This window comes from Impatiens glandulifera, chromosome 6, assembly GCF_907164915.1.
Source record: "Impatiens glandulifera chromosome 6, dImpGla2.1, whole genome shotgun sequence".
Classification (NCBI taxonomy): Eukaryota; Viridiplantae; Streptophyta; class Magnoliopsida; order Ericales; family Balsaminaceae; genus Impatiens; species Impatiens glandulifera.
This window is the reverse complement of record NC_061867.1, coordinates 55,426,411-55,442,401: the sequence shown is the minus strand read 5'-3', so window position 1 is coordinate 55,442,401 and position 15,991 is coordinate 55,426,411. Positions and strand designations below refer to the sequence as shown.

The window sequence follows — 15,991 nt, the reverse complement described above, 5'->3', positions numbered from 1 at the left end:
ATGGCAGCAAAGAAAAAGAAGATTCCTATAGTAGAGATCATCTCAAAGGAGATGATAAAGCCATCAATACCCACTCCCTCTCATCTCCGCGCACACCAAATCTCTTCCTTCGATCAATTGGCCGATTTCTGTTACATCCGGGTAGTTTTCTTCTACAATCGTCCTTTCGCCGGAGAAGATGCTGTTTCCGGCGAGTCTAATGACATTATTCAAGTTCTCAAAAGTTCACTATCCGAAACCTTGACCCATTACTATCCTCTTGCCGGAAAGTTCGTGGAGAAGGATGACTTGGTGATTGACTGCGACGACTCCGGCGCTGAGTTTACCACCGCCGTTATCGTCGGCGGCGACGATGGTGAATTTTTGGTGAGTTTTGAGTTTTAGTTTTAAGATTTGGTAATTAATATGGGTTATTGATGATTATTGTTTTTAATTAATATATAGGGTGCAATCGAGAACCCAGATATGGATTTTCTCGAAAAACTAGTTAGCAAGGAACATAATATAACCAAAACGGATGATGTGATTCTAGCAGTTCAAATAACCCGATTTCCTGCCGGAGAAGTCACCGTCGGAATTTGTATTTCTCACAAGATATCAGACGCAGCCACATTAAGCTCCTTCCTTAAATTATGGTCGACGGCAGCAAAAATCTTAATCTCCGGCGACTCGAGTTTTAAAGAACTTATTCCTCTAGGACCTGTTTTCGACGCTCCGAGAATATGGCCTTCCATTCCCGGATTAACCCGTCCATCTTTCAACATCAATGAAGAGAAAATAATAGTGAAAAAGTTTGTTTTCAATTCTTCGAGTTTAGCAAGACTGAAATCGGAGTTGTCGAGAGGGGACATCGTTCCAACGAGAGTAACATCTATGTTGGCGCTCATTTGGCACACCATAATGAATTCTTCATCTGGACCACCGACGCCGACGAACCATGTGCTTGCATTTCCATCAAACATTCGCAAAATAATGTCTCCGCCTCTCCCCGATACGACATTAGGGAATATAATAAAACTTGTGATGGTGGGGAATTGTGTGGATGGTGTTGCTCTTGAAGTGGTTTTGAGTCTGATAAAGGAGGCCATTGGGAAAATGGATGAGGAATATGCTAAGAAGAAAGGGGTGCCATTTCATGAACCATTTTGTAAAGTGTTTTCTTCTGAGTTTAAATTGAATATGACTCTAATAACAAGTTGGTGTTGGTTTCCTTTTTATGAGGTTGAGATGGGACTAGGCAGACCCATTTGGATGACTTGCTTAAGACCACCTAATTTATCAGACATTTTATTACTTGATGGACCGGATGGAGGAATTGAGGCATTGATTGGGCTAAATGTGGAGACAATGGACAAGTTTGAGAAGAACCCCAATATCATTTCATTTTGTGATCACTCCATTACTTATGGATGATCAATTGTTTTTGAGTTTCTTGTTTGTTTTTCTATGTAATGGTTAATTGAATAATGTGGCTGTATTTTAGAAATTGAATTTTATGCTACTTGTGTTTAATTAAAGCAATATTGGTATCTAATCTACAACCATGGTACGTAAAATAAAACTATAAATATTTATAGATGAATGTAATTTCAAACCATTTTATTAAGCGAATTTAATTTGAGCTTAAGTTGGCCATTTGAATGATTAATCAAAGACAGTTAGTTATTAAGGAAAATTGAGAAGAGAATATGAGAGAGAATATTGTGTCATCATATATTTGATTGAAAAAAAAAGTATTAGAAGAGAGCAATTTTTTATTTTATTTTATTTGTTGAAGTAGATAAAAACTCCTTTCCCTTTTACATTCATTTTTCCAAATTCACTATCTTAATGAATGTGCTAAATAAATGTATTAGTTGGGGTAGATAAAGAAGCTATGGAGGAGAAGTTTAAGAAATATTCAACCATTCTTTAATTTTTCATCACTTGTAAAGGACTGCTAGACTAGAGAAACCTAATAGAAATACCATGAATATGGTTTGAAGATTTATTAAATATTTCATTCAAAAAAATAAAAAGTTTGAAACAACTGAGAGCCAGAGTCATATGAGGATTTCTCACTTATTTCTTTTATTTAAAATTGTGGATGAAAAAAAAATATATTTTTTTTGTTTTATTTTAGTTTTTATATTATATTAAAATAAATAATAATAGTTTGTATTTAAATTAACAAAAAAATAATTTAATTTAGTTATTTAAATATTTGGTAGTGTTAAATTTGCGGAGATATATACTTAATCAATCATAGCTTGCTAAATATATTGTCAATATATATTAGATTTTGTAAATCTAGAGAGAATTTACTTAAATTGTATTATATTGATTTTTAAATGATAAAGTTAAAAAATTAATGCATATGTTCAATCATTGTCTCATATGGTTTTCTCTAGCCAATATATATTCATGGACATAAATAAGACACATATAAAAGAATGAGAGACATCTAGACAAAAGAGCGATAAGAGAGAAAAGAGAAGAAAAATTGATTGGACACGTGATTTATTTTCCCAATCATTTCACGTATATTAATATATTGTTAAAACAATATTTGATTGTTATAATTTTTTTTAAGAGCGAGAAGAGAGAAAAGAGAAAGAAAAATTGATTGGACATGTCATTTATTTTCCAATCATTTCACGTATATTAATATATTGTTAAAACAATATTTGATTGTTATAATTTTTTTTAAATATAAGAAGTTAATATAATCTTTACCGTTATTATATATACACTTATACATTTAAGTTGTTTTAAGTGAGAGTGAGTAAGAAGGTTTGTTTTATGTTTATATGATATAAAAATATATAATTTTTTTTTAATTTTTATTTACAAAAACAAATAAATTACTAACAATATATGAAAAAATAAAAATAAAATTTATTTCAAATCATAATAATTTGTATATATTATTATATATAAATACATAATTAAATAATAATAATAAATAAATAAATAACATTATAAAAAGTCAATAAAAGTTATTTATATAATTTATTTATTTAAATAAATAATAATTCTTTCACTTATTTTAATTTAAAATTGTAAAAAAATAAATCTATTTATTAACAGAGTAATTATTTAAATATCTATTATTTAAATAATTCAAACTTTTTTTTTTTTAATTTGTAAGACCGTAAAAGTTAACTTACATATTTTTAACTACTAGAAAATCACTTTTGGGAAATTTGATTTGACTTTAAAATAAATTAATTATTAATGTAAATAAATTATTTATATGGGTCAATTATTTAAAATAAATATTTTAAGTTTATTTTGTTTATATATTTAACAAATTATTTTCTCTACACTAAGAAAAAAAATATAAGGCATATAGAGTGAAATAAAATCTCTTGAAAAATAGTATCAAAATGAGTTAAGATGATAGTTTGGTCTATTAATGTTTAATTTCATAAAAAAAACATATATATATATATATATATTTTAAATATATCATATTTTACTTATACGTAGTATTAGAGACATAACTTAAGAATATATCATTTTTATATTATATTTACCCCATATTTGTTTTTGAAAGAAACAAAATAAAATTAATTTTTTTTATAAATATATATATATATATATATATATATATATATATATATATATATATATATATATATATATATATATATATATATATATATATATTGATAAAACATATGCATGTATCAGCCTAAAAATAAATAAAAAAATTATCAAAATTTGATATTTTAATCAGGTAGGCCCTGAATTTTTTGGATCTATTATATACAAAAATAAAATTAAACATACTATGTTGGTCATATATAATTACTTAAATCATAAATGTATATAAATAATAGTTTAATTTTAAGTTTATAAATAAAAATAATATTATTTTGAGACTATCAGATAAATATTAATAAAGTTTTAGTGGGTTTTAAAATATTACTATTTTGGCCTTAGACCTTAGTCCAGAGTCCAGACTCTAGAGTTCGATCTGTTTATAATATTAAATTTATAAAAATATAACTAAGTCGAATTATTTTGATAAAATATTATATATTTAAAAAATATTTAAAAAAATAAAAGTTGCTTGATAAAATAATCAAGGACCAGCCATAAGAAGGTTTTAGCTGGATAAAAAGAAATGAAATTTAAAGTCTAACTCTTCTTACTAAGAAGAGTCAAAATAATAATGGGTGATGGGTCACATGCAAACATTAATGTATATTTTGCAAAATCATAAACTTTCATCGGTTGTTAAAATTGGCAAGAGATATAAAATCTTTATTTCGTCCCTGATGATAAATTTATTAAATAATGTATCTATAATTTTTTTTTTCTTTAACTCTCAAAAAAAATATTTTTGATTGTAGTTTAAATGAACAATTTAGTAATAATGTTGATGTTGATTCTCATATTCTTCAGAAAAGATTAGGATATCATGCCGGATGGAGCGATTATACTTGTTTTTCCAAAATATGTTATTAACAATAAACATTGCTTCACATGTCCATTGTCTAAATCACATAAATTACATTTTATACATAGCACTACTAAAACAAATAATATTTTTTAATTAATTCATGTCGATTTGTGGGGCTTATAGAGAATAATCAGTTTTAGATGGTTCATTTATGCTCATAATAGTTGATGACTATTTTAGGTGTATTTCAATATATTTAATATTTGACAAAACACTTGTTTTTTACAAAATACAACAATATTTTATACTTGTGAAAATAAATATGAAACTACAGTTAAGATTATTAAAACTAATAATTGAACCAAATTTATAAATAATAGGTGTTCTAATTTGTTCACGTAACTTGGTATAATTCATCAAATATGTGTATTTACTCCACAACAAAATGAAATTGTAGAAAGAAAACATAGACATTTATTTCAAGTAGCTAGATCTATCATGATTAATTCTATTACGCCTTCAAAATTTTGGCCACATACATTGCTCACAGCTACATATTTGATTAATCGTACACAATAAAAAAGACATGATTGAAAAACTCCAATTTATTTTTGGATTCTTATGATTATTTATTTTTTTCCTATATATTTCTCATCTCAAAATATTAATGAAGACCAGCATATATCCTGTAGACCAAATTATTAATTTAAGTGTGTCGTAGTCTAAATCATCAATTTACCGAGCCCTCTCTTATCTTAACGACAACAAGAGATGAATATTTTCAGCCTCTACGAGGTTCTAGATTCGACTCCGTCAGATGGTAAGTTTCGCTCGTCTAGTTAATTGGTTAAGTGTGTTTGCAAGTTATATGCTTAACCCGCGAGAATTAGTTGACTTCCGAAAGAGAATCGAAACACAACGTTCTAAAAAAAACTAGCCCTCTCAAAAGTCTAAACTCTATTCTTTTAGGACATTTAATTTATAAGTATTTAGTTAAGAAAAAAATAGTAGATATAGGGCAACCCAATCACTAATATTGTAAATTTGGGATGATACTGAATATTTACATAATGTAAAACTATATTAAAATACAACCAAATATTGTAACTTTTCACATCAAGTCAACTCAAGACAAAATATGATATGAAAGTAACTCAGGTAAGAGAAAATTAAAGAGGAATAACTTGATATAATTATGTTTGAAATTTGATTTTTACTCAGTTTAATTTGATTGAGTAATGTTATTTGTCAATAAAATGTTATGTAATTAATCTGTTTTCAATAATAAAATTTCATAAAAAAAATTAGAAACTTAGGTTCATAATTTACTTAAGACTAAAAAATAAGAAGATAATTATTTAAAAAATGTAAATGAAGTTAGTTTTAAATTGATTACATTGTTTAGCAGTATTAATCAAAATACTTTGTTCAAACAGGTAGAATTAGAGTGAATTATGTTCGATAAAAAAATTGTTATTAAATTTGTTAATATATCAATATAATTAAATATATCATAGAACATAAACTTATCTTAACAATGATATGTGTTTCACACAAAACCACAAAACCAAGAGAAGTCTATAAAGAGGGTATATTCTTAACCTAATTTGTTTTCTACTTTTTTTTTTTTATCATTGTTTTAAAATTTAAGTAATAAATAATTACAATAAATCATTGCGTTAGTCTATAATAAAATAAACTTTGGTAAAATATTTGAATCATACCATAAATTAGTTATCTTTTTAAATTTAAGCATTTTTAATTATGGTAAGTCTAAGCACAACAAAAACCTTTTGCATTGCCAAATTGCGGACTTGTGACGATGATGTTACTTTATCGTTCATGGAGGTGTGAGTGGTTAAGATATACTATAGGAGACGATACAAAAAGTAAAAATTAAATAAAAGGCACCCAATACACATACCATTTTCAATTGTGCATTCTTATAATATGACGGCATTTAAATTGAACAACAATTTAATATTATATATAACTAATGTTTATAATTTCAATATTTCAATTAATTTATAAAGTATTAAGATAGTAAGAGTAATTATATTTAAAGAACAAAAATTACAGGTTAACTCTCATTTAGAAGATAGAATTCCTTAAATTGAATTGAAATTTTGTATATGTTTTATTTTATTTTACAATGTGGAAACGTGTTTCGCATTACTTGTCCATAAATTGAAAAAAGTGAAAACGTGTTTCGCATTACTTGTCCATAAATTAGAAAAAGTGGAAGCGTGTTTTGCGAGACTTGTCCATAAATTGAAACAAAAAATTTATTTTGATAAAGAATTAGAACGCTATATAATGACCTATATTTTTTGTTTCATTATTACTACTTTTTCTTTTCTCACAATGGCAGCAACAAAGAAGATTCTCACTGTAGAGATCATCTAAAGGTAATAGAGCAGTCTGATCTTTCATAAGATAAAAAAACTTTAATAATCAGTTATGAATAAACTAGTTTCATTGCATCGTTTAAAATTCTCTGTCATAATATTATTTTAAGACAATAAACATAAAACAAGAAATTATATTTCATTCAATAGATAAGTTATTTAATTTGTTGATTAAAATTTTATTTTAATAAAAATATTATTTATATATCAATTAAATGAAAAATAGATGAGTATATTATTATCCTTACTTATAAAACAAATTATTTTCAATATTAACATATTTTTTAATATTTTAAAATGATATTATGACAATATATATTACAAGGTTACTAGTGATGTTTCGACCGTGTAAGCTGTAAAGTTAAATCCTGGTATAAACTAGTTAAGAGACCTAATTTTGTAAAAAAAAATAAAAAAAAAATCTTAAATGATCCAATGAAACAAGTTTATTTATTATAGCTGCTTCTTTATAATCTTATGAAAGGTCAATACCACTCTATTACCTTTGATGATCCACTGGTTAACCATCTTTTTCAGAACCATATTTGGGGTTTCCGTCAATGGTATACATTTTATTTTATTTAGAAAGAGCAAGCGTGTTTCGAGTCCTCAAAAGTTCACTATCCGAAACCTTGACCCATTACTACCCTCTTGTCGGAAAGTTCTTGGAGGAGGATGCCTTGTCTGACTGCAACGACTCCGGTGCTGAAATTTATCACCATCATTATTGTCGGCGACGACGATGGTGATTTATTGGTGAGTTTTTATAATGAGTAATGATAGAGGGAACCTAACTTTTATTAGAAATTCACTATAATAACATAATCTAAAATAACTGTGGAAATACGGTAAACTTAAATAAACACAAAATATTTAACAATGTTCGACCAATAATGTCTATGTTCTCGGGTTGTTGTTCATAAATTTTTCATAGAGTAATTATACAAGTAAACCTTGGTTACGTCCACAATCTCTATTTATAGGGATACATACTTAAAACCTAAGTCCATCTGGGCATAAATTCTAAAAAAATAAGCTTAAACTTATATGATTTCTAACAAATTTGGTGTAACAAATTAGGTTGGAAAAGATGCACCAGAATTTGAGTCGACTTCAAATCTAATTAGAGAAATAAAATTTATTTTGTAAGTACACTCAATTTCGGTTGCACATTATTTTTCGACACCATTTATAACACTAATTTCGATTTTTATTAAAAAATAGTAATTTGATAAAAGATGTGTCAAAATTTGAGTGAACTTGAAATCTATTTGGAGAGATAAATTTTATATTTCAAATAGACTCAAATGTTGTCCTATCATAATATTCTATTATTACTCTTTGATAATGAAATAAAATTGACTTTTACCTTAAGATTTGGTAATATAATTGATGATTATTGTTTAAAATAGGGTGCACTCTAGAATGCAGATATGGAAACTTGTTAGTAGAGAAAATAATGATATATTGAAATTCTGCAACTCTTTTGTAATGTTTTTGACACCTAATTTCATACGAAATTTATCGATCGGATTACCATACTTGATTGATAACCCAAGTAGTCTTAAAGTCAATTTATTTCTACATATTTATGAAACCATAGAGTCAAAATTGTACGATATTAATATTTTGTTGAAATTTTAGATAAATCTTAAAGTCAATTTATTTCTACCTATATTGTTCAGGGTTGGTTTGGATTAATCTAAAATTTAAAAAATGTTAATAATCTTCTCTTTTAAGTTACAAAATATATATATATATATATATATATATATATATATTTATAATGTTACAAAGAAATTAAATAAAATACAATATATATAAAGAACGTTATCACCGAATAAACTAGTTTCGACTTTCGAGGCACGTGATTAACAAATTTCCCTTAAAATAATTTCACCACCCCTTGTGCTGAAGCTTATCGCAGATGACTGACTCTTATGGTACAAGTAATAATTCAGCACTAGAATCTTTACGCAACGAACTTTACAAAATACCTAAATCGATCACCGGGTTTCAAAGGAATTACGCCTAGTAAAGAACTCGAAGAATACTCAGTTGAGCGAAAATTTTGAAAACACACCCAAAAAACAAACAAAATAATCTTTGAATTATAGAGAGTTAATAAGATAAATGAATAAAGGATATGAGAGTAGGCTGTATGAGACCGAGTTCCAACAAATGGATATATATAGTTGAAAATTAAATAATGACAATAAATTAATTTATCAAACATAGGGATATATATAGTTGAAAATTAAATAATGACAATAAATTAATTTATCAATTCAATAGGTATCATTTTTAAACTCTTAGTATTTCTATACTTTTGACATTCAATTTTATCCATTATATTCATTGGAAAAAATATTTAACGAATTTATATTTTTTAGATTAAAATATATTTAATTTATTTATTCAAATTATCATATCCATTTAATTAATGGAATTAGTTTAAAATTTCAACACAAAATGTATCCGCCTTTCTCATGTAACACACTATGGATTATACTAAAATTTCCGGTAGTGGTGAATTATGTCATTGGGTTACTCCGCCATTGATGACTGATGTGCCGAGTGGTTTTGGGTCGATAAATGTGGGATACGCTAAAAAAAAATGGGTGTCAATACACTAACCATAATTGTTTTTTTTGGTTTTTTTTGATATGAATGGATTTAAAATGAATATCCCTCCAATAGGTGTTGGTTCCCTTTTATGAAGCTGATTTGGGCCTAGGAAATCCCATTTAGATGACTTGTTTACGACATGAAATTTTATTACTTAATGGGCTGGACAGAGAAATTGATGCATTAATTGGACCAAGGTTGTACGTAAAATCGTAGAATAATTTAAACTCGAAAAATTTAGAATTTATTTAAAATCGTAATAGTTTAATTTGGAAAAATATTAATTATATATTATTATTATTATTATTTATATATATAATTAAGTATTTTATATCTAGACAATTTTAAAATTTTATATATTTAAATATAAAATTAATTAAAAAATAATAATAAGTAAATAACACTATAAAAAATTATATTTATAAAATTAATTTATTTATTTGAATAAATATTAACTTTTTCATTTATAAATATAAATTTATTTTTGTAATATAAAATAGTATAAAATTGTAAAATCGAAATTATTTATAAACTCGTAAACTCGTAAAATCTTATTATCGTAAATTAAAAATCGTAAGAGTTTATCAATTTAAGAGTTTACTTAAAATAAGACTCGTTAAAAATTTTGAAATCGTAAAATCGTGAAATTCTAAGAGTAACTCGAGATTTTAACCATCTTGGATTGGAATAAATGTAGATTCTTCTTTCTTTTTTTGATCACTACATTACTTAAGATTATTTGTTTTTGAGTTTGTTGTTTGTTTTAATAATATATATTTTTAATGTTTTTAGAGTTTGGATTTTTTTTGTAATGATTAATTGAATTATGTTGGTATATTTTAGAATTTGGTTTTGATGGAACTTAGTGCTTTAATTAAAATCATATGCCTAACTGATTTATATATACAATTTATGTATTAATATATTTAAATTTATTTTGGTGTACTGGTCGGACCAAAGTACACAAAAAAACTGGGTTGATGACCAAAACGGTTTTCAAAACATTATAATTTAGTAATAATATTGACGTTGATTCTCATATTCTTTCATAAAAGATTAGGACATCTTTCGGATGGAACGATTAAAACTGTTTTCCCAAAATATTTATTAACAATAAACATTGCTTCACATGTCGATTGTCTAAATCACATAGATTACCTTTCATGCATAACACCACTAACACAAATATTCTTTTGAATTAATTTGTGTCAATTTGTGTGGCCTTATAGAGAAAAATTAGTTTTAGATTGATCATTTATGCTCACAATAGTTGATAGTATTTAAGGTGTACTTGGATTTATTTAATGTTTGACAAAACAATTGTCTTTGACAAAATACATCAATTTTTTACGCTTGTTAAAAATCAATATGAAACTACAGTTAAGATTATTAGAACTGATAACTGAACAAAATTTATCAATGATAGGTGTTTCAATTTGTTCAAGTATCTTAGTATAATTCATCAAACAACATGTGCATATATTCCACAACAAAATGAAGTTGTAGAAAGAATGCATAGACATTTAGTTCAAGTAGCTAGATCTATCATGATTGATTCTAATATGTCTTCCAAATTTTGGCCATATTCATTGTTCATAGCTACATATTTGATTAATCGAACAAAAATGAAAAGACATGATTGGAAAACTCCAATTTTATGCTTAATAAATCTATTCCAAATTATAATTTTCTTAGAATTTTGGATGCTTATGCTAAGTTACAAATGTTTTGCCTCAAAAATCAAGATTCACACATAGAGGAAAGAGATGTATCTTTATTGGATATCTTATGAGTAAAAATGAATATAATGTATATGAATTAGAAACTGGAATTATATCTATTTCTAGAGATGTGGTATTCCATAAGGAAATATTTCTATTCATAAAAAATAATGATTCATTAGATTGCACTAAAAAGAAATTTATCAATGTTCCATTCTTTTTTATAATGAAATTGAAGATGTAAGCATAGAAGCACATCAGGAAAATGATATTATTGAACCTTCTACTGACATTGAACAGAAAATATTTCACTTGAATTTTTTATGACATTCAAGTTGAAGAATCTTTGTTATCTGATAAAACAAAAAGTTCATTAAAAAAAGTTCTAGGGCTTCACATTCACCATCCTAGACGTATGATTATCCTAATCATGCTGAAGTATTAAAAAATGTGAAGAATTTATTACCTACAACATTTCCTTTCATTACAATATGTAATGATTTAGCTTATACAAAATTTTTAGAAAATATTGATCAATAAAATTATCCAGTTTCCTATAAATAAGGTGCTTCAAATTCAGATTTGATTGAAGCAATGAATTTAGAACTTGATGCTTGATTAAAAATAATACTTAAATTTTTACACAATTACCAAAAGATAAAAAGAAAATAGGCTGTAAATTGATTTATAAAACAAAATTTGATATTGATGGTAATATAATAAATGTAAAGCTTGTTTACTGCCAAAGGGATATAGAATGATAGTGTTGATTTTCACCAAATTTTGCACTAGTGGAAAAGAATGTCACTATTAGATAATTATTTGTTTTGACAGTGCAAATAAATGATATTTGCATCAAATTGATATAAATAATATTTTTTTGAATGGATGTATTGATGAAGATGTATACATGTCTATTCCAGAAGGTTTAAAGTGTGAATTTCCAAATTAACTATGTAAAATTAATAAGAGTTTATATGGACTAAAACAATTCTCAAAGCAATAACATTATGAAATTTCTAAGTCTTTCAAATATTGGTTATTTACAATCTAAAAATGATCATTGTCTATTCATTAAAAGAATAAGAGAACAAATTACTTGTTTACTATTATATGTGGCAGATAATTCTTTAGAAGACATTGGATATGTTAAAAGTATTGTTGATTCTAAATATTCCATTAAGAATCTTGGTAATGCTAAATTTTTCTTAGGATTAGAAATCATACATAATGAGACAAGTATATATATGTGAACCAAAGGAAGTATATTCTGGATCTTATTTATGATATAAGTTTAATTATTTCTAAACCTATAAAGGGGATAAAACTTGTTAATGATCATATTAATGATGGATTATGTGATGTTAACCAATACAGAAGTCTTGTTGACAAGTTATTATATTTAAATTTCACTTGAGCCCGACATTGCTTATGCTTATTGGGTTCAACAACTAAGTCAATTCCTAAATAAATATTTTAATTCTCATTTTGAGACAGCTATACAAGTAGCCATGGATTTAAAAGGAATTCCTTCTTTAGGAGTATTTTATTCATCATATAATTATGTTAAATTATCTGCATATTCTAATAACGATTGGGAATCTTGTTTAGATTCTAGAAAATCATTAATAGGGTATGATATATTTATAGGTAATTCACTTGTAGCTTGGAAAACAAAGAAATAATAAATTGTTTCTCATTTTTCAGTTGAAGATGAATACCGCAGCTTAACTGCAACTGCAACAGTTTGTAAATTGCAATGATTAACATATTTATTGTTCTTAAGATTTAAGTTGATTTGTCGGTTGCACTTCATTGTGACAATAATGTAGTAATACACATTATAGAAAATCCAGTGTTTCATTAACGAACTAAATATATCGATATTTATTGTCATGTGGTTAGAAATAAATATATATCATGTTTTATTTCACTAATACATACATGTGCCTTCTAGTATGCAGGTTGTAAGACAAAAACTTCAACTACAAGATTTTTATCTTGAAGGGGAGTGTAAAAGAACTAGTCATTATTTATGTCAGTTAATTAGGTATTATTGTTAGTTAACTTGAGATAATTAATTTATTGTTTGTTAGTAGAAGTTATAACCACATATTAGTTAGTGTCAATTATATAATTTATGACATATTTTGTATTAAAAATATTTGAGATACCTCTTTAGAATAATTTTTAGTTTTATATTTATATATATATATATATATATATATATATATATATATATATATATATATATATATATTAGATTTTGTGATTATATAAATATATAATAAAATCACAAATTCCTTACCAATTTCACTCTCAACCTTTCTTATTTTTTTTTTCCATAACTGCTCATAATTTATGCTAATTTAATAATATTTATTAAAATCTAGAAATAGTTATATATTATATAATATATTTGATCTTATAACTATTTGGAATCCCAACTCCATAACTAGAGGTGGGTTTGAACGATCTTTTTTTAATTTATTTAAAAAATATTTTTATTTTAAAAATTTTATTACTCTATTGATTTAGATGAAATAATATTCTGAAATATATTTTCATTAGATATATATTAACAAATTTAATAACATTTGTTTGTTCAACTACACTCCAACTTCAGACGAACGTTTCCAAATAGTTCCTTTACTGTGCTATCTTTTATTATTTATGATTTATTTGAAAATAAATATTTATAAAGTTTTAACTTTTAATAAATATAATTAAGTTGATTTGGTTAATTACTCAGAAGTGTACATAAAAATAAATATATTCTTTTCCAAAAAAAATTTAATAAATTCATTATAAATTATATACTTATTAATTGAATATTTATATTATAAATAATTTATTAGTCTCAAGTTAATCAAATTAGAAAGTTATACATATCTAATTAACAATAAAAACAAACAAGTTAATATAATATTTTTTCTTCATTTTTAAATTAAAAACTTTTATATGAGTGTTCTGAATAGTATTTGGGGATGGATAATAAGATGTGATGCTCTAAGATTTTTTTAATTGGTTTATCAAAATATCTAATTATTCAGAGCGGAGTCTAGTTGAGAAAATTTTATTTTATGTGAAAAGTTTTGCGATCAAGTTTATATTCATTGTGGGAGATGAATCTTCGATCAATTTTTGGGACGACATTTGGTGTAGTGACAAAAGTTTAATTACAACGTATCATTAGTTTGTTCTCGTCACTATACGTAGAAATATCACAATTAAGAACATGTTTTTTTAATCATTGGTCTAGTAATTTCTCTAGACGAATTAGATATAGAATGTGATTAAACATTAGAGAGAGTTTTTCCATAATAGAGTAATACATTTGGTAGGACACAAGTAAGTGTTTTCGTCTCAATAAGATGTTATGCGTTGACAATCATGTGGAACATTGATACAATTTGTTCGCTAAAATAATTAAATGTAATTTTTGCTGAGAGAAGTTTTGAGAGTCAGATTTTATCAAAGATTTCATTTTTTTGAATGAAGTGCTATTCACGATAGAATTCTTACGGATGATAAGTGTAGGACAGATCCTAGGATAAGTTCAGCTAAACGGGCGTTTGGAGCCCTCCCAAATGGACACCCGGAATCAGAGAAACAAAAAAAATATAGCACCAACAAGTTTTTATCCCTAAATCACTATATGGGTTAACAAACCATTTAACTAACTAAATTTAATTTGATATTTTTGTTAAAATAATACAAACTCATTATATTTATTTAACAGAACAAAAAATATAACTACTAAATTATAAAATAAGAACTTTATTTTTGTTCAATGGCACTCAATTCTTAGGGCTGCTGCTACTGCATATGTGCATGAACAATAGTTGTATTGTGGTAATTGTTGTCGTATTTGTCACGAAAATGTTGAATTCACAACTCATTTAATTTTGTATTGTGAGAGATGACTAATATTTGAAGTCTTTTGTGTAGTATTATCTGAATTCACCGGGTGATAATTGAGTTTTTGAGTAGTTACTGAAAAATTGGATTGATGTGGCTCACATGATATATTTACATATTTGGGTTATCATATCAATTATTTCAATGATCGTAGTTGTCCATTGCGTATCAAGAATAATGTTATTATTATTATGTTTTTATAAAATTTATTTTTTAAATATAAAAATATTTTAATTAGTTAATTAATAACTCAAATAACCAATTCTTACAATAACTATATTTTATTTTAGAAAACTTAAATTATAAAAAGACAACATAACCCATCAAACAAGTTCTTTAAACATTAAAAAAAATACATTTTAAAATCTCTTGCAAACAAAATCATTTACAAACAAGTCTTAAGTATGGTATGGGTCAATAATACTCAATTTTTTTTTTTTAAACTTTGGTACTCAAATTAAGAAGATAAGAATTATTAATATATATATATATATATATTATATAAAAAAAGTGACAGCGTCACGTGGCATGTCCATAAATAAAAAAATAATGGTTTGATTTGAAATGAAAGGTTATACAAGGACAAACCAATTCTTTGTCTACTCACATTTTAAAGCATTTTTTTATTATACCCATTTTTTATATTTTAATTATTAAAATACTTAATTTTTTCTCTAAATCATTAATTAATTTATTAATTAAAAAAATTTCACACTAAACTCATTAACTATTTTATAAATATATATATATATATAAAATTAAAATTAATAATACATATATTATATAAATATTAAAATAAAATATATTACATAAATATTAAAATAATACATATATTTTATTTTTACTTAATTTTATAAATATAATATATATAATTAAACATTATAAATGAAATAATTAAAATAAATATTATAAACTAAAATAAA

The 15,991-nt window shown here is 25.0% G+C and overlaps 1 protein-coding gene across 1 annotated transcript; it reads left to right on the top strand.

Moving 5' to 3' along the window:
- Window positions 1–1,436, top strand: LOC124943947 (salutaridinol 7-O-acetyltransferase-like). The gene is made up of 2 exons (XM_047484402.1): window positions 1–366; window positions 445–1,436. The coding sequence occupies exons 1-2, from the start codon at window positions 1–3 to the stop codon at window positions 1,411–1,413; spliced, it is 1,335 nt and encodes a 444-aa protein (XP_047340358.1). The 3' UTR covers window positions 1,414–1,436.
- Window positions 1,437–15,991: the final 14,555 nt, after the last annotated feature.

Excerpts from the sequence above, each read along its gene's own strand:
- LOC124943947 (XM_047484402.1), top strand. The coding sequence starts at position 1 with ATGGCAGCAAAGAAAAAGAAGATTCCTATAGTAGAGATCATCTCAAAG. Across the intron at positions 367-444 it reads GCGACGATGGTGAATTTTTG|GGTGCAATCGAGAACCCAGA; the intron begins GTGAGTTTTGAG and ends ATTAATATATAG.